The sequence below is a fragment of the Ictidomys tridecemlineatus genome, chromosome 6 (genome assembly GCF_052094955.1).
Source record: "Ictidomys tridecemlineatus isolate mIctTri1 chromosome 6, mIctTri1.hap1, whole genome shotgun sequence".
Taxonomy (NCBI): domain Eukaryota; kingdom Metazoa; phylum Chordata; class Mammalia; order Rodentia; family Sciuridae; genus Ictidomys; species Ictidomys tridecemlineatus.
The window spans coordinates 19,142,661-19,162,521 of NC_135482.1; the positions used below are offsets into that span (position 1 = coordinate 19,142,661).

The 19,861-nt window shown below is 35.3% G+C and overlaps 1 protein-coding gene across 2 annotated transcripts in view; it reads right to left on the reverse strand.

Annotated features, from left to right (window-relative positions):
* Gas2l3 (growth arrest specific 2 like 3) overlaps positions 1-17,822 on the reverse strand; it is a 32,504-nt gene extending 14,682 nt beyond the window's left edge. Inside the window, exons 1-4 of one of the 2 annotated variants that reach the window (XM_005322370.5) lie at positions 17,725-17,822; positions 6,636-6,683; positions 1,652-1,820; positions 500-615 (exon numbers count right to left, since the gene is read on the reverse strand). In XM_005322370.5, coding sequence (XP_005322427.2) covers positions 500-615; positions 1,652-1,820; positions 6,636-6,659 — 309 coding nt within the window. In that variant the 5' untranslated portion in view covers positions 6,660-6,683; positions 17,725-17,822. Of the gene's footprint in view, positions 1-499; positions 616-1,651; positions 1,821-6,635; positions 6,684-7,594; positions 7,926-17,724 lie in introns of those variants that run through there. The other variant, XM_021724482.3, reaches the window with a different exon arrangement.
* Positions 17,823-19,861: the final 2,039 nt, after the last annotated feature.

Genomic DNA, 19,861 nt, shown 5'->3' on the forward strand with positions numbered 1-19,861 from the left:
CAGACAAGGTACGGCTGAAGGAGGTGAGTCCTTAGGGGTGTGCCTTTGGGGTTTATATTTTGTGCTTCCCAGAACCATGTCCCCAGCTGCTTTCCTCTGCCATACTCTTCCACCATGATGTTCTGCCTTATCTCAGACTTTGAGGAATGGCCAGCTGTTCATATACTGAGCCCTCTGAAATCATGAGCCCCCAAATAAACTTTTCTTCCTCTAAAATTGTTCTCATTAAATTATCAGGTCTTTTGATTACAGCAGAAGAAGAAGGAAAATAAAAAACTGATTAAAACACAAATAAATCCCACAGGGCAAATGTTAATATCTCCACTTCACAGAAAACATCTTTTCAGATGTTCAAAAAGCCTAAGTAAATTCTTCAAAATATCATAGCCAGTTGTGGGATAGAAGTTTACAACCTTGTAAAGATGAAAAGAAACATACATAAACAAATTAAATTATACCAACCAAGGTATAATATCACCTCTATCAAACATTTACTTACCCCTGATTCTTCAGAGTTGCATGCTTTCACCATATTTTGAAGAACATCAATCAATTGGCATAAGAGCACTCCATTATCAAGTTCTTCCAATAGTCTTTCTGCCTTAACTTCAATACCTAAAAACAAACTTCAAAGGTAAGGTTCTTCTAAAAAGAGTAAATTCAAATAAAATGATTAAAATTTAATTAAATAAAATTAGGTTACAGCTAAAAAACAAAACAAATTCTGATCATACTCAAAATATTCCCTCTTAGAAGAATAGTTAAAACAAATAAGGTCAAGTTAAATGAAAGCCAACCGAAACAAAAATATCTGTGATGTATTACTGCAGAAAAAGATAAAGACAATTGACATGTTTCATTTAAAATAAATTCATTGAATATTAATAGTTTGCATAAGAGGATTTTTTATAAATAAGATTGATTTTGTTGTAGTTTAAAAATTAAATCTAATACCATAATAGTCAGACAATGCCAACTTTTCACCTTTAAAAGCATTATTATTACATAAAAAACTTTTTAAATTATCCAAATCATCAAACTGTTATCAGATAACCAGATCCAGTGTTTCATGTGTGTTTAATTATCTTAGGAGGACCATAGATGATCTTGAAATGCCACATAAAATTCTGTACTTAAATTGAATTTTTCTGGTAAGAAAGTTCAAAGAATTCATCATACTCTCTAACAGAGTAAAACATATAATGACAGATATTCTCTAACTTGACATTTCCTTTTGTTTCATATGTCTCTAATCCTCAATGTCTCAGAAATAGTAATTATTTTAACTACAATATAAATTTCACTCAGAATCTAATGATTTACACAAGACTGTGGAAAGATCAATTAAAAAAAATAGACCTATGTACTTTTAGAAAAAGATTTTACTATAAACAATGAAATGTTGATTATTCAAAAGTACTGACCTCTTCACTTAAATCTCAAATTTCCTACTATCCCAGACCCAAGGTTCAGGGTGAACCACAGTATTTCCCCTGAACTGGAGGGAATTTAAGCTTGGTAGGAACAAGCAACTTAAACATTTAATTTTACTAGAGCACCTAGAACCAATATTCCTTGACAAAAAGTAAGGTTCTAAATAAATATTTATTGAATAAGAGATTATAATTTGGGGTCTCTTGGCAAGCCTTACCTAATAGACTAGATAACCAGATAGACAGATCTTCTTGCATAGGCAACAGAGTAGCTTCATGCCTCACAGCTATCCACTCATCATACTGACAAACATCAGCCAACCCTGGTCCATGTCTGGGGGTCAGAGGACTCCGTGGACTTAGAGGCAGATCTTCTCCAAACCACACCTAGAGAAAACACCAATTGGCTGAATTAATGCAAACTTGGTAACAGTTACCATGATTCACATCTACATTTAAATGGCAAAGTATAAGCCAGACACAATATACTCATGCACAAAACTGTATCAACTCATAGAAAATACATAAATTAGAAGCAACTATTAGTTTAGATATCTGAAACATTTTCAATATTTAATACAATAGTGACAAGGTAAACCCCTAATAAATGAATGGATTTTACTATTGAGCCAAGAGGATAAAATTCAACAAATATTTTTCCTCCACTTGTTAGCTGAATAAGTTTAACAATGACTTGACCAGAGATTGAGAATTTCAGCTGTGAAATGGGTTAATGATATCTGCTTTTCAAGAGATATCTTTGCAGCAACTGGCATTGGGCTTTGAAGATAGAGATTAAATAAACATTTGTTGAATGAAAGGACAATTAATAAAATGTAAATGGCATTTTAAACTTTACATTATAAAAACAATGCTTTTTTAAAAAAATTAATTTCTAAATATTTGATTTAAAATAAGGGAGTGGGAACTACAGATGTTGCTCAGTGGAAGTGTCTTGCCTAGCATATGCAAGACCTGGGGTTTGATCCTCAGCTTTAAAAACTAAAATAAGGAGAGGGGGAGAAAAACTAGGTCCATGAGGCAAATCTTGTCTGTCATTTGATTTTGTATGGCCCACAAGTTAAAAGAGAATTTTACATTTTAAAATTGTTGTTATGTAAGTATCTATTTCATAGCCTTGATTTTGCCTACTGACCCACTAAACCAAAAATATTTACCCATAAACAATCCTTGGTTTAGAATAAAAATTGATGTAACCATATCATCAAATTAATACTTACAAAATTTTAAACACAACTAGATATGCTTTAATATAAGATTATTTATAGAAAAGACTATTCTTTAAGTTGTAAAAGAAGTAATGATGTCATCATGAAGTCATTTTTTACAAAAGTGACAATAGCCTTTGTCCTTCTCCTTCCTGAATAATTCAGGAAGGGGTATTAGGACCCAAGTGAAGTGACCACAAGGTTCTTGGAGGGCAGTTGCTTAGAACAACTGAGAGGTCATCCACATATGGGATAAGATTATGCAAAGTGTCAGATCCTGAGCAGGATAATAAGGGAACCCAATGGAAGCCAGATTTCTCATTGCCAGAGAAGAAAGGACAAATATGGAATTGGGCTGGGGGGGGGGGATGAACCCTATGACCTTTTATCAGAAAGCAAAGAAGCACTCAAAAGATATGAGGACATGAAAAGAGAACAAAAACTAGCCTGAAGGGACTTCTATTGGCTAAACTGGGGGTAAATAAATGACAGGAATAGATTATACCACATTGACTAAAATAGACAACTATGAGTCCATACAGATGTAAATAAATAAATAGGTTGAAACTTTTACAAGTATTGGGATGTTTATAACATCATTTACGCTCAAAATACTTACTTAGGGAGAAAAAGAATAATTTTATAGTAGAGAAACCTGACAGTCTCATAACCAAGTGACAGGGTGAACACTCATAACCAAGTGACAGGGTGAACACTGTCAATAACCATATGCCACCGATAGAATGCAATGAAAAAAACCAGCATCTTTTAAGTAATATTTCTCCCAAGATGTACAACCTGAACCCAATCATGAGAAAACATCACGCAAACCCAAATTAAGGGACATTCTATAAAAAGGTTGTTCTAAAATATTCAAAAGTGTCAAAGTCATTACAGACTGGCAAAGAAAGATACCATTCTAGACTGATTCAAACTCAAAAAGAAACCAGACAGCAAAAGTTAACACAAGATTCTGAACTGGATATTACCAGGACAACTGGCAATATTTGAATATGACCTGAGTATAAAATGGTAGTATGTGATATCAGAATATAATTCTGATTATTTCACTGTGATTTTATAGGAAGATGTCCTGGATTTTTTTTAAAACACACACTAAAATATTTGGAAGTGGTAAGACATCCAACTGTCCACTTGATATTTTTTAAATATAGAACATTTTCCCCTTAAAATACATTAAGATTCATTTGAGGTAGGTCTTACTATACAAAATTAAAAGCCAAAGCAATACTATATGTAATCTAGACAAGCTTCAGAGGAAAAAAATTAAAACCTGCTTTCAGTCTCCTCTGATGAGAAATAAACATGTTTTAGAGAGAGAGAGAGAGAGAGAGAGAGAGAGAGAGAGAGAGAGAGAGAGAGAGATATCCCAAAGGTAAAGAAAGAAAATTAGTAAATATAAGAGGTATGCAGGAGTAATGAAATCCAATAAAAATACCCAAAGACAAAATGAAACTTAATTTGAAGAACATTATTTTGGGAATTATGGGTAGAAACTGGGGAATGAATTCCTAAACATATGATGGTTCTATAATAATTTAGGAAAAAGATGTCATTTACTTTTCTGAATTCTCTCCAAGTAATTTCAAAGGGAGTACAGCAAAGATTTACTGGTTCTTCCCTTCATAAATGTGTTATTTCTGTTTGTTAACAGAGAACTCAGTAAAGTAACTTAGCGTGCAATATTCAATCAAAAATATTTGAATAATTGAGAAAATAATATTAGCAAATGACTCTACAATCAAAATCAAAGTGTATCTTACAACCAATCATATTTTATTATGCTATTTGTACTTTTAAATCATTGGCTGAGCTGAAAACAGGCAGAGCAGGTACAAGTGTTTATCAAGGAAAGATGAGCATAAGTTAGGAGGGAGGTTTAGAAAAAATTATGTGTAAACATGGAAATGTTAACATTAACAAAAGTCATTCTCACTTCCTGATACTTAAGAGAAGAGACCAAGGTTGAATTTTCCTTTTATTGTAAGCAGAAGATGTTATAATACCCTGGGCTACTCAGCAGTATATTAGTGTTAAAAATTAGATGTTAATACCAAAACTGCACATCTAAATGCTGTTTATATGTATTGAAAGCTGCCACATTGCAGAGATTCTTAATCCATAAGCAGTTTACAGATAAACTTACATATATGAGCTTTCTTAAATTTGAATTAAATTGTATGCTTACACATGGATCATTTATCTGAGAAAGAATTCAAAGGTTTTGTCAGATTCTCAAAGAGGACTATGACCCCAAAGCAGTTAAGAACTATTGTTCATTGACTTTTAGACTGTATGTTTCCTTTATTAATCAGAATGAAGGACATAAAAGTAGGGTATGGAAGATTTTAATGTATTAAATTAATAAGAAATCAATTGATTACAAAGATATACCGGATGTCTCCTCTCTTCAAAGTACTTATAAATAAGTAACTGTCCAATACATTAAACAGAGAAAGAGCTAAAAATTTCTTACTTTCAGCAGGGAGAGAAGCAAAAACCTCCATGAGAGATATCAAGGTTACTCTGGAAAAATAATCAATAAAGATGGACCTGTGGAATCTAGATCAGAGATTTCACAGGACTACAAAACCATGGGGGAAAAAAAATCACCAATAAACTACTAAAGATCCTCAGCATAGGAAAGAGAAAAACATGGATAATGTTTTTCTCTTTCCTATGAGAAAAGCACTCTATAAGAAATCAAAAAACTATAATCAACAAGAAATTAGTGTTTAAAGACTGAAATGAAGAGAGGACAGATTGAAGGAATCAAATCAAAATGGTTTTGAGAAATAAAGTAGTTCTGGGCACAATGGATGTGAATGTGAAAGAACACAAATCAGAAGAATAAGACCTCTGGGAAGACTGTCATCAATTCCCAAAAGAAAAACAGCATGATGGACTCCATCAGTAGAGCAGAAGGGTATGAGACATAACATAGGAAGGCATACAAGCAGAATCACACTCAGGGTTGTTCCTAACCATTTGATAAACATATATTCTCTTTTCTAAGCTTTATCAATTATTATCTTGGTAAGCCTTCTTTCTTAGTCAAAAGAAAGAGAGGCTTTCATGTCACAGGTACTACTTCCAGTTTTACAACTGGATAATTTGGTGTGCCAAGTTTGGTACAACCAAACTTCTGGAGCACCTGCTAGGTACTATGTATTCTTGATGGCCCTCTGCACACGTTATCTCATTGATTCCTCACAGCCGCCCTGCAAAATAAGAACTATTATCCTCACGTTACAGGTAGGGCAGAAGATACTCAACAGTTAAATAACTTGCTAGAAAATCTCAACAGAAATAGCAGAATGATGATCAGAACTGGAATCCGACTAACTCTAAAGTTCTTACTTTCCAGCACATTGTATTATCAGCTGCTTGTATATTTCTAGATAACCATATTAAATATTACTTTTATCTTTAAGTTAATATTCAATCATGTTCTAGTTATAATAAAGTAAAGAAAACAAAAGGATATAAGACTAATATAACAAATACCAACCCTAAATATCAAATATAAGATTATCCTGGCTTGTCTCATTACCCCCAGATATAAAATGAACAAAAAAATCTACTCCGTAAAATTTCAAATTTTAACCCCTAGTCATGTTTAGACATTTACAGAGCAAATGTACAATTATCTAAGAAAAAAATATATATACATATTTGTTTTCACTAAAAGTTTTTTTTAACTGCAGTTATGTACTAAATTATAATAAGGGGAAAATGATAAAATATTCTAATTCTTTTATCAAAGTGGTACAAATAAGATGGATGCACCAACTGTACGATATATTTTATTCTTTCAAATGTTTAATACAAATAAAACCTTAGACTTAAAAAATCTTTTTAGAACTAGAAGGTCAAAAATATAATATTCCTGCTATCAAAATGTAATGCTTTAAAAAAATTTTAAAGACATTTTTCCAAGAAAAATACTTACTTGAATTGCAGGCTGCATGGTCATCTATATGGAAATGAAACAGCTATTCTGAAAACAGAACAAACATTAATACAGATGATGGCAGCTTTCCCACTTCCCAAAATCCCCAAATCACAAGATTTTAAAATGTGTTTTTCTCTTATTTGACCAAAAACATTCTCTTCCTGTTGGAATAGTTTGACTATAAAAGAACTCAGTAATGACTCCCTGCTTCTTACTTCCTAAGGATGCTTCTCACTTGAAAGAGGAAAACCTGAAACATACTTAATATGTTGTTTCTGGCACTAGTATCAAAGAATTAATGAAGCATCTGGCCAGTAACATAAAATTAACAATAAGACTTTGCTTATGTAAAAGTCTCCCAGAATTTCATTTTCCCTGTAAATATAAGATAAATATAAAAATCATAATACCAATACTGAAATTCAAGCATCTTTCAACTGATTTTCATAGGGATCATTTAAGATCATCTGGACTTTAATATAAATTCACAAGCTTAACCATAAGCTTTTCTGCTAGTCAACAAGTTAATAAAGATAACTATCAATTTTAACTATGAAACAAAAATACTCAATTCCTTCCTGTAAAAAAATTCAAAAGACAAATAAACAAAAGAAATAACAATTTTAGTTTCAAAGTACAATTCTTGAAAGCTACAGAAAAAAAGAAAAACTTTAATTAGTTAAATTAGGTTAATGTAATTGTTAATATATTTTCAGGAGAAAAGTGAAAAGCTTAAAAATGTTCAGAATATTACATACTGTATAAAAACCCAGGATTATTGGTTGCTTATAGCAAACATAATAAGCTAGTCTACTTTTCATTCTACTAAAACATATTAAGGAAAATAATATATAAAACCATGTATAAGACTAAATACTTTCAATTTCCAAGGAAAAGTTATTTTCTCCTCTAAGTCATATCAAATATACCTCATGCATACTGCCAACTATACATACCACTTTCCTTTCAGGAACATTTCTTCTGATACAAAGTTGAACCTGAGCTAAACCTAACTGAAGAGTCTAATACTGTAACACATTTTCTTTGTGGGAAAGCAAAAGACAACAGAATGTCCTTTTTGATGTCATTTTCCTTCTCTCTACCACAGCAAAAGGCCAAAGAACAAGTGAGCATTACTAATGAGCTTGTTATGCTTCCCACGAGCTAATTCAGTGGGGAATACATTTTCCTTTAGCATAAATAATCCTTTGTCCCCAACAAAGATCCACAGTAAGAAGCTTCCGAGACGATTTTTTAAAAACGCAGCAAAGAAGCTGTTCCCATTAAAATGGAGTTCCACATAATCAGACAAGAGCTTTAACAGTTGGAACTGCCAACCCAAAACAAAAGAGAGTCTAAATTATAAGGCGTGTGCAAATCAAGAACAGTGACACATTCACAAAAGAGCTATCAGAAGAATGTTTAGCAGTTGCATTTTATGAAAAAATTCAACAAAATTAGTTTTATGAAAGAAATGAAGAATTTGTACACAATATTCAGTTACTTGAACTTTAGCAAAATCATATATATAATATATATATATAAATCATTCTTGTGTAATAGAATAAAGAAATAATAATCTGATTAGCATCAAAAAGAAATCATTTAACAAAATAGTACTCACATAAATTGTAATGTATCCTCATAAATGAAAAGCTACTATGTATATCAATATATGCTTTTATTGAAAAACTTTTATAAACTATCAAGAGTCAGTCATTACTTAATGAGTACTATGTTCGAAAGTACACAAAGAGCCAGTTTTTAATATTTTATAATCATCCTTTATTCTCTTTCTAAATCTTTTTGTGTCCCAGGCATTGAATCCTGAGAGTAGCTCCTTGGTTAGCCCTAGTCCCCACTCTGCATCATAGCCACAACTCCAGCTTTTCACTCATTACTTATTTTATCTTTCCTTAAAAGTTCCAGTCTTATTTTTTTTCATATAAACCAATTACACTGAACCAGTAATACGTAATATTTCCTTTTTGAAGCTGATTTTTTTTGAAGCTGAATCTTAACTAGCACTTTACTTTGCTTTTGTTTTTATCTTTTAGGAAAAGACTACTTCAATTCTTTGCCAACCTAAGGAAGCTGTTCCCCTTAGATTGGGGGTCAGGGGAGGAATCTCATGTGACAAAGTCCAAACTACACTCTAAACCTATTGGGAATCTTCCACAATACAAAAATATATATACAGATCATAAGTTAAGGATACTAAGCTTTTAAAATCCAGGAAAATGTGAGAAACATAGAACAGGTCCATCTACCTTAGATTTGACTTGAATTAGGGCCTAACCCACTGATCCTAAAAAGTGTCAGTCATGAGACCCTCAAGATTACAAGTCTTCTGGTTTGGTCATGTTTGATTTGAGAAGTCTTTAAAGACATTCAGTAGAAATGTCAGGTAGGCAGCTAGAAATACTAGGACTAAAAGTTCAGGAAGAGATTGACAGCAAATACTTGGGAAGTAAAGCCATTGGAAGGAATAGCATTTTCTGATGAGAATGGAAAAGAAAGTGAAAAGGGTCTAAGTACAAATGCAATAAGGCTCTACATTACAATCTGACTTCAGATCATGGGGAAAAAAGACAACCTGTGGAGCTGATCCTGGGACCCTTGGCAGTAGGCTCTGAAGCTGAGCACTTTTCCATTCCTTTCCCACATTACAAAATATGATGCAGAGAGCTAAGTGTCATGACTCAGATCTGATACAAATCTGGGCTCAACCAGGAATGGCAAAAAAGCAGACCAAAGTTAAAATTCTTCAGGAAAAAAAAATGCTAATAACGTTAATTGCTACTGACCTACATATTCATTCATCACTCTGTCACCAGATTATTGCCAAGATACATATACTGCAAGGACATGATAAATGCCAAAGTTGGGACAGTGGTTACTACTGAGGGTGGGGGAGGAGACTGGGGAGGAATGCACAAGGGCCTTTCAACTGAACCAGAAATGTTTTATTTCAAGATAAGTGGTAAGAAAACAGGTATTTTTACACTAGTCTGTATGTATGTATTCAAAAAATGTTTCATCATTTTTAATGCTTCATTTAGAAAAACAGTCAAAGAACATATCCTTTATGATTTATTCAGAAGTTGAAAACATTTCCCAGCTTTGAATTTTTGAGTTAAATATTTCTTATTTGTCTGATCCAGAAAACAGAAATGCCATATCTATACCAAAATATTTCACAGGGCTAGAGGTGTTGATCAGTGGTAGAATGCTTGCCTGGCATGTGTAAGGCCCTAGGTTCAAGTCCCAGCATGCCCCCCCCAAACACACACACACACACACACACACACACACACACACACACACATAATATGTATTAACATGTCTTATAAAGACAGCACAGCACTGTAGCAGTAGAAAGTATTAGATTTATCTGTTTTGAATTCCAGCTATACCATATATATACTAGCTATAAGACCTTGGGATAGGGTAGTTAATTTCTTGGTGCTTCAGTGTTCTCATCTGAAAAACAGTAAATTACCATCTCCTTCAAATGACTGCTGTAAAAATTAAGATGATAAATACAAAGTACTTGACACATAGCTAGCATTTAACAAATGAAGAGTTATTAATTTTATGATGAGACATAATTATAGTTCATTTAATATAATTTATCAAATTAAAAAGATAAAATAAGGCTAATAATATTCAAACATTAATGATAATTTAGAAAGTTTCTTTTACTAACATAAATATGGTTATAAGTAAAAGCAAAAGTTTTATAATATCCATGTCATTACTAGAAGTCAGAATTTGTGACTAAGATCCTCTTTGCTAGAATGACTCTTCAGGATTTTTTTTTAATTTTTTTTTTACATAGGGCCTTTGCTCCATACAGTCTCAATTATTTACTCATGCCCTTTATTGAACTATGCACTATAGGTAAGAAAGGCAGTGGTGAACATAACAGCCATGTTACTGCCAAAATGAAAGTAATAAATGAGTTGGAAAGTCTGAAAATAGCAAATACACAACTGAATACACAATATTAAATCATGGTAATTGCTTTGGAGGAAAGAACAGAATCCTCTAAGAGAGATAAACATCAGGGGCCTACTTGAAATTAAATTGAATGAAATTATTTTGCTAGAGGAAAAGCTTGAATTGAAGAATGGTAGGAATTAGCCAGAGGAAGAAAGGAAGAGGAATTATGTACTTAGAGAATGACTTTTGCAAAGGCTTTGAACAGAGAAAGTCTGATGCATTTCAAGAACTGGCTTGGGAGAAAGGGTTGGAGAGTTAGGCAGTGGCCAAAACACAGGAGGCCAAGTTGAAGAAATTAAATTTTATTCTGAATGCAGTAGAAAACTGCTAAAGGGTTTTAACAAAGTAGTGGTGACAAGATCTCACTCATAGTTTTAAAATAGCTCTCTAAGAAGACAAATATAAGTGAAATAGTGATGAGTTTCACAGAGAAAAGGGGAAACAAGAAGGAAGGTGGCTAAAGGGAAAAAAAAGAGCTAAGGAAAAAGAACTAAAGAAACAATGAGAGAGAAAAAGGGAGGGGGGGCGTAAAAACAGAGCAAAAGCAACAGAACCTAGAGAAAATGAGATGGAGAATAACCTGAAGTGGGGAAGAGTTAGAATCTACTACAGTAGTTTAGTGACAAATGATGGTGACTAGGTTAGAATCTGACAGTGTCTCCAAAGGAATGGTTTGATAGATGCCACAATTTGGACTTGGAATCTTCTGATTTGGTCATATTTGATTTGAGAAGCCTTTAAAGACATTCAAGTAGAAATGTCAGGTAGGCAACTAGAAATACTAGGACTAAAAAGTTCAGGAAGAGAAATTGACAGCAAATACTTGGGAAGTAAAGCCATTGGAAGGAATAGCATTTTCTGATGAGAATGGAAAAGAAAGTGAAAAGGGTCTAAGAACAAGATCTGTGAAAATCCGATATTTTACCCGCGAGAAGTCAGCAAAAGATATAGAAGGAATAGTCAAAGAGAGCCTCATCTTTTCAACTAACCCAGGCTATAGCTTTCCTGATGGAGCTCTTTCTAGTAGTCCTTCCTGTTGGCCTGAATTAATTATATTTTTAGATCTTGAATTCACACAGTATTTCTCCTAATCACTTGCCTATATAGTATCCTGTACTATTCTGAATAATTCCTGCATATTTCTTGCTTAAGTTTCTGGATAACTATTGAAAATAGTGTTGATAGAAAGATTCAAGTCTGAAACTTAGGAAACAGATTTGGTGAGGGAAATGTGAAATCCCTAGGAAACATTGGTTGTCTCCCTTCTCCAAGAATTTCTGCTGCAGAAGAAATGAGACAGCAAAGCTTAGGAAGCAGCCACATGGTAGACATCAGGGACTTTTTTGATACTATTTATTATGTGACCTGAATTAATGCATGATTTTGTCTCTTATTCAACATGTCCAAAGTAAAATATAGAGAGAGATTACTTGTCAAGGTACCAGCAAATTAAAAGAGCTGCCTGATATAACAGATGACTCAGTAAGAAAAAAAAATAATTAAGGCTGGTGTATAGGCAGAGATTCCAAGAGAATAGGAGAGAATAGTTGTACCAAGGAACAAGGATTCTTTTTTTTTTTTTTTTTTTAGAGAGAGGGGAGAGAGAGAGAGAGAGAGAGAATTTTTAACATTTATTTTTCAGTTCTCGGCGGACACAACATCTTTGTTGGTATGTGGTGCTGAGGATCAAACCCGGGCCGCACGCATGGCTCGAGCCACATCCCCAGCCCAGGAACAAGGATTCTGATCAACATGCTGCTCGGGAATTCAAAGGACTGCCCAAATAGAAACACATACATTTTAATTATTCCATCAGACAGAATAAGGATCCTACACCCTAAAGGTTTCTGTACCCTAATCTCCAGAACATGTGAATATGTAACCTTACAAAGAAAGGAGGACCTTATGGATCGATTAAATTAAGAACCCTGATATGGGACAATATCCTGATGAACCCAATTTAATCACCATAGTCCTTATAAGAGGGAGGCAGAAAGGTCAGAGTTATAGAAGATGGTGTGAAGACAGAAGCAGAGAGGGGATGCCATGATGTGGGAGAGTGTGCGTGTGTCTGTGAGCTGAGGTGCTACACTGCTATCAAGGTGGAGGGAGAAGCTAAGAAAGAAATGCAGATGGACGCTCCCCTGGAGGCTGCAGAAGGAACACAATCTTTCTGACGACTAGTTTTTAGTACCATTAAGACTAACTTCTGATGCCAAAACTGTAAGATAATAAGTCTGTTGTTTTAAACCACTAAATTTGTGTTAATACGTTATAATAGTAATAGGAAACTAACACACACCTTATCTGAAAGGAAGATTTGCCCAAAGGATCAGAACATTTGATCTAGAAAAAATAATATATATGCAAAATATAATTAGAAGGTGTAACTAAACCAATATGTGAAACTTCAAGGAAAAGGCCACCAGCTGCATCCAGAATGCTTAAACATGCAAAACTGAGAGGCCAAACCCATTGTGAGTGCTGTGTGCTAGCTCCTGTCATCACTGTCAATTAGTCATGCCTTTGTCTATCCATTCCGTCATTCATTCATTTAAATCTACAGTTTTTCTGTGTCTACCATCTCACAGAACAGCACCAACATTCACCAAGTTATCAAAGCATCCTGATTCCTTCCTCTCCCACATCTCTGCTCCTCTCCCTGTTGCTATCTTTCCTCAGTCAAAACAATGACCATATTGTATTTCCACCTCCACATTTTCTCTTTAATACCTATGACTACTCTTCTAATTCAAGCCACCATCATATTTCTACTAGCTGGCTAAAACAGGCACCCTTTCTTCAGCCTTGCAAGTCTCCAACCTGTTCTTCAAGCACTGTAGCCAGAGCAATCCTTCCCAAACTCTGGGAAAGACATGGCACTATTCCCCTCCTTACCAGGCTTAACAGTTCTCTTTATCCTTCAGGATAAAGCCCATGTCTTGTAACAAAAGCTTACAGGATCCTGGCCAGTCCCATCTCTTAACCCTTACACTTTAGGCACATTGAACATTTTCTTAGACCCTCAATCACCATGTTCTTGGTTTCTGCACCTGCTAATCCATAAAACACTTCCTCTTCTCCTCCAGATTCTTCTACCCATCCTTCCAAGCCAATTCCTTCAAAAGTCTCCCCTGAACCACCTCCTGGTTATACAGTAACATATAATATGCTTCTGATTTTACTATACCCTATACTTTAAGATCTTTAAAAGTCAGTAACATTCTCCATTTCTACTAAATTAGCACTAGAATTACTTCTAAAAATAATTTTTGTATATATCACTAAAAGGAATATGAAATTATAAAATGAATCTGTTATATATTCAGTTACAGAAAAAGCAGCTTTAATAAGAGATGAAGACTTTTAAGAGAAAGAAATATGATTTTTACAATTTAATAAAACAAAAAATCACATGTTATTTGAAAATATGGAGACTATCTATTGGTTGGAAATCTTTGCTTTTTTTAATTTGAAAATATCCTCTTGCAATGTTCAGCAAGGATTTAACCAGAATAACCTAATCGTAATTACAGTAGAAAGAATTTTTCATGTGACATAAAATTTTGTGGAATACAAAACTTTTTAAATCAAAGTTAAAATCAGTTCACCTTTACATACAGTAGACTAAAAAACTATATGGAATATATGCAGTACACTAATATAAGGAAATGTAAGAAAAATATCTAATTATCCATTAACAAAAAAACTGCTCAAAGAGCTTATGGGACACTCATGCAGTGGACTTATTAAACTACTTGAAAGAATAATATAGAACTCTTATCTCTTGATACAAAAGGATGTCTACTATCAGGCAACCTGTAGGACAATATGTATAATGTTGCTCAGATCACAGTTGTTTTTTTTCTAAATTATGAGTGTGTGTAAAAAAGAAAAAAAATTCTAAACATAGTTAAGCGTTTTTTCAACAACCAGCTTTATTTTTTGAATCAAACTATAAGTAAGTCAGAGGCTAGAGGTATAGTTCAGCAGTAGACTGTTTGCCTGGCATGTATAAAGCCCCTGGATTCAATCCTCCCTCCCTCCCTCCCTCCCTCCCCCTCCCTCCCTCCCTCCCCCCCCTCTCTTTCTCTCTCTCTCTCTCTCTCTCTCTCTCTCTCTCTCACACACACACACACACACACACACAGTCATCCATCAAGTCATTATGTTTAATACTGAATATAAAATAAGCCCTTCCCCACAGCTAATATACTTTCTCTTTTTTTCCATATTTTTTATTGGTGCATTATAGTTATATATAATGGTGGGATTTGTTACATTTTCATACATGCACACAATATAACAATACTACTATGCTTTCTTATAATAAATTGATATTATATAACAGAAAGAAAAGAGTCTCCATTAGTCAGCATTCCAACAATATCCAACATATGACTGGATAATATTACAAATTCCTCTGATACTGTCAATAGAAAAGATAAAACTACATTTAGTGTATCTGTTACATTTTGTTACATTCTAGTTCTTTAAATTTATAATTAATTTATGAAATACACAGTAACTTTCTGTAAACTAAAACATGCTATTATGTAACAATGTAATAAGAAAACCTGAGTTTTTAGAAAGAGAAACACCAAAGAAATACAAGTATAGTTATTGTCTGTATCTTGTAAACATTATCTCTAAGGCATTTCTCTATGACAATTAAATTGAAATTAAAAATAAGGAAACTCAATGTGAGATAAACTGACAGAGACTCAAGTTTCTATTCTCTTAAATCCAATGCATATCATTTAGCTCATTAGGTATGTAAAAATATATTTAATCAAGGTAGGGAAAACAACAAGGAAAAAGTAAAATACACTCATACATTTCTGAATAAAGTAAAATATAATAATATTGTATATATTAACATTGATTCTTTACTTTCCTCATTAACAGTTGGTTTTAAAACAATTACTTGAGAATCTGTAAAAGCAAAGAAAGAAAGAAAGAAAGAAAGAAAGAAAAGCAATTACTAAAGAAACTAAAACTTTTTCCCTTACCTTCAAGGTTAAATTAAGAAATTATGAAAAAAAAGTGGTCACTTCGCAAAATCATAGTGAATAAACAAAAACTAAGTGGGAAACTATGGTAGGAAACATTACTTCTGAACTAATTTTCAAACACTGTTGGACTTATTTAGTTTTTTACTAAAAGTATACATATTATTGACATTATTCTCTCATCACACATTTAAGTTTACCATCACAGGTATTTCTCATTGTTTTTTAACTAATAAAATATTCAAAATAAACTCATGTCCATAACAGAAACAAATCTGGGCCATACAGAAAACCCAGTCCAAGAAGTTCTTATGTTAGGAATGTAATGCAAAAATAGTGGGATACAGAAAAAAGAGATTAGACAGTCTGCACTGGACTCTGAGTGGACCTCACTAGGTTGTTTCCCTTCTTTTAGCTTTAGTTTTCACATCTATGACATAGAGATAGCAACAACTCAATTGCAGAATTACTGATAAATTTAACAAGGTAAAAGTAAAGTACCTAGAACACTTATGGCACATTCTAGGTAATAATGTGTTTGACAATCAGCAACATAGCGTTTACTGTTTCAGATATGATCTTTAATTGCATTTCATGTATTAACTTAATCAATGAGTGATAGTTGTCTTTACCTCTGGCACTGCCTTCACCTGATTCTCCCCACATTTTGCGGATAGCTTGCAACTTTTAATCCAAGTTAAATGGTATAAAAATAATAATAGCTATGTATCAGGGACTGTGCTAAACTAGTTATGTGGATTATTTCATTTAATCCTCACATCAATAAAGTAGGAACTATTATTAATCTACTCTTACAGATTAGAAAATTTAGGCTTAGAAATATTAAATAACTTGCCTACGGTCACACATCTAGTGGGATCTGATTTCAGATTCATATATTTAGCAACTTCATCCCACCAAAAGGAAAAATACTACTTCTAATTCAATAACGCCCAAATATCAGACACGTACCATCAATACTTTTTTTTTAAAGGTTGAGTCAGAAGAACAACACGTATTAGGAGCTATACCAGAAGACTTTCACTAGTTTCCTCTCAAAAAAAAAATGTAAGTAGCTCGAAATTCCAATTCCTAATCACTCAAGCATCAAGAGAGGGGATCAGATAGCAGTTCACCAACTGCTTATTTTCCGAGAGTAGCTATTACACTCTCCACACGCAAAATAAAACCCAAACTCTCACCTAGACTGGGCTTGCAAAAAAAAAGAAAAGAAAAAAGAAAGAAAGAAAGAAAGAAAAAACTTCACTTATAGACTCCAACATTCGAAACTTTAAAAAGCTGATCCTTCATTTAAAAAGGACATGGGGAAAACAGGGGTAATTGCATAGGGAGGCATGCTTTCCAAAAGTTTCCTCTGACTTCTAGGGACATTTGCAAAGTTTTTTCTCTTGCCAGCCTCCCCCAAACTGAGGGGTGTGGGTGGGAAAGCACTGTGCAAGGTCTCCAGTCACATCCCCTAGTTCCGTACATCTGGGACATCTGAACCCTGCAGGAACTACGGAGTACAAATAGGGAAGAGACTGTAAAGCCTGCTAAAGGGCAAGATGACCCTGTGTCGTTTTCTGAGCCAGTGACTTCATTTCTTTGCGAGGGTGATGATGAAGAATCAAGTGACCCTCGTGCTACGCGCTTGAGGATGAGGGTCCCCAGGAAACCCCACACTCGCTTCAGGCTTTGATTTCTCTTCAGATTCTAAGACAGGACGGGCACGGACCCCAAACCTCTTCCCCAGCCTAATCCACACGCACCTGCCGCGCCCCTCCCCACCGCCCCCGCACACCTGTGCTACCCCTCTCTGCACCAGGGTGGGCAGGTGAAGGCAAGCAGAACTTCACCTCGACAGCTCCAGGAACCAATCAAGGCACGAGACTCCCACACCCAGCCAATCACAGAGCCTCTGGGATCCCGCGGCTCGGAGGCCCAACCGAACCTCCACTCTCCTTAGCAGTCGCTGGGGGCTCCTTCAACCTCAAGCTGAGGCGCGAGAGACCAGAGAAGACGAGGAAAAACTCACGAGGGAAAGAGAAGGCACACAAGAAAGCACTCACCAGCCCAGGGGCGGGAGGGTCACTTCTCCCTGCGGGACACTTTAGCTCAATCTGTGCCGAACTGCACGCCCCGGACCAACCGCCGCCGCCTCCAGCGTTAGCCGCTGGGCGCCGCCCGCCTGTTTCGAAGCAACCAATCAGAGCTTGAGGGGCGTGGCCTGGATGCCCCTCCTCGGGACCGCCCCGGCTAGCCGGAGACCCGAGCTCGTCCCAGTTCTCTGGGTTCTCTGCCCATCACCTCCCAGAGGCTGGGAGCTTTGGAGCCCCTCGTTTCACTAAAAGACAAAGTGGCTCAATTACAGAGCAAGTCCTCCCATCTGGCCCCCCAGCGATTCGAACAACCCCTCTATTTGTCCTGATATGCAGGAGAGGTGAATGAATCTCACCTCTAAAGACTGCTTCCTAAGCATCCTGGAACACCGCGGGGTGGAGTTCAAGGGCCTTTCCCTTTTATCCGGATCTGTTAGGAGCCGCTCCCAATCCTAAATCCACTCTCGTCCTGACTGCGCCACAGCTTCTGTAGATACACTGGGGTTTGACTTAGTTCATTGGGCTTTACAATATAAAGATTTCTTGAAAGAAAAAAAAAAGATAACAACAACAATTACCACTACGAATAGTAGTAGTCAACAGGGATATATGTGGTCCTAAGCAGAAATCATTCAGAGAGCATCCCCTCCTCTCATGCATGTGAGAGCCCAGAGGACTCACAACTGGAAGCAAATGTTGGCTCTTCCTTGGGGAAACTCCAAAACCAGACCGGACAGGGGAAGTGAATATTAACCTCGACAATCAGGGGATGCTAATTTAGTTCCAAGAGTTGAAATAAAACAGAAACTATCTCAGTGTAACACCGTAATGATATCATTGTTTCAATGTGATTATGTCATTGTTACAATGTAATGATAGATCTGTGAGAACTGTAAGTGTGGCTTATTCATGTGGGGAAAATTGCTGGCTAAAAGCCAGGAGATCTTTGTTCTAATCCTGGCCCTTATTCTCCTGTTATTTTTTTTTTAATCTTTGTCCAATCACGTCATCTCTCTGTCCTTGGTTCTCCATCTCTAAAGTATGGACCTTGAACTGAAATGATCATCTCTCTAGCTTTTATTCCGTCAGTCTCTCACCAAAAATAATTAGACAAATGGTTGCTACTGAAACTAAAATCAAGAAGGCAATCTAAGACTTCAAAGTGCCCAGGCGCATAGTAAAGGCTAAATGAAAGTCAGTGAAAGAGGGAACACCCCACAGTCCTGGAGGTCGATGGTCAGAGGTTTGAAAGGAATTGAATTTTGAAGGATAAGAATCTGCCAGAAGGAGGAGGTAATTTTGAGTTAAGGAATGCTTTCCAGGCAGAGAGAACAACTAATGCGAGACTCAGGAGACGTGGGGCCATGTGGAATCTTCTGGGAATAGTAATTTTAAATATCAAAGTTTGGAGATGGGGAGACAGATCATTGGGAAGGGTAGGCACAGATGACAAGCCTGATAGGTACTGGGGGGGTGTAGATTCTTTCCTGCAGGCAGGATGATCACTTGGGGAAATCATTTTCAAAGATTTCTGAAGAAGGGAGTAAGACAAGTGGCAATTCAAAAAATTGAAAAATGACAGTTACCTAAAGTAGCTCAGAAGGGATAGTGAGGAAACATGTCTGGAGTTACCTAAGGGGCTAACTTATCTTAGTTATTATGTGATAGTGGTGAGGAACTAAGGAATATAGGGAAAACCAGGTATGGGGAAAGAATAGTGCAGTTTGGTTTGGGGTGTGTTTGTTTGAAATGCAAAAATAAACTGAAATTAGAGACGCTTCAAAGATGGTTGGAAAGTTAGGTTTAAAGTTGTTTAAATTGGTCTGTGCAGGCAATATGGATTTGAGAAGTCAATTCAACAATATTACTTAACATTGGCTCTGCATCAAGCTCTGTGTACACACCAAGGATCCTACTCTCACATAGCTTACATTCTGGGGTGAATGGGTGAAGATGGTCATTAAAAGTTGACATACAAGTGGTAATTGAACCTGATCAAAAACACTAGTTGTTGCTCCTCCTCCTCCTCCTCCTTCTTTTTACTAAATCAGTCCCCTGTGACTGCAATAGATATATATTCATAGGACCTGTTCAAATTGACCTATGT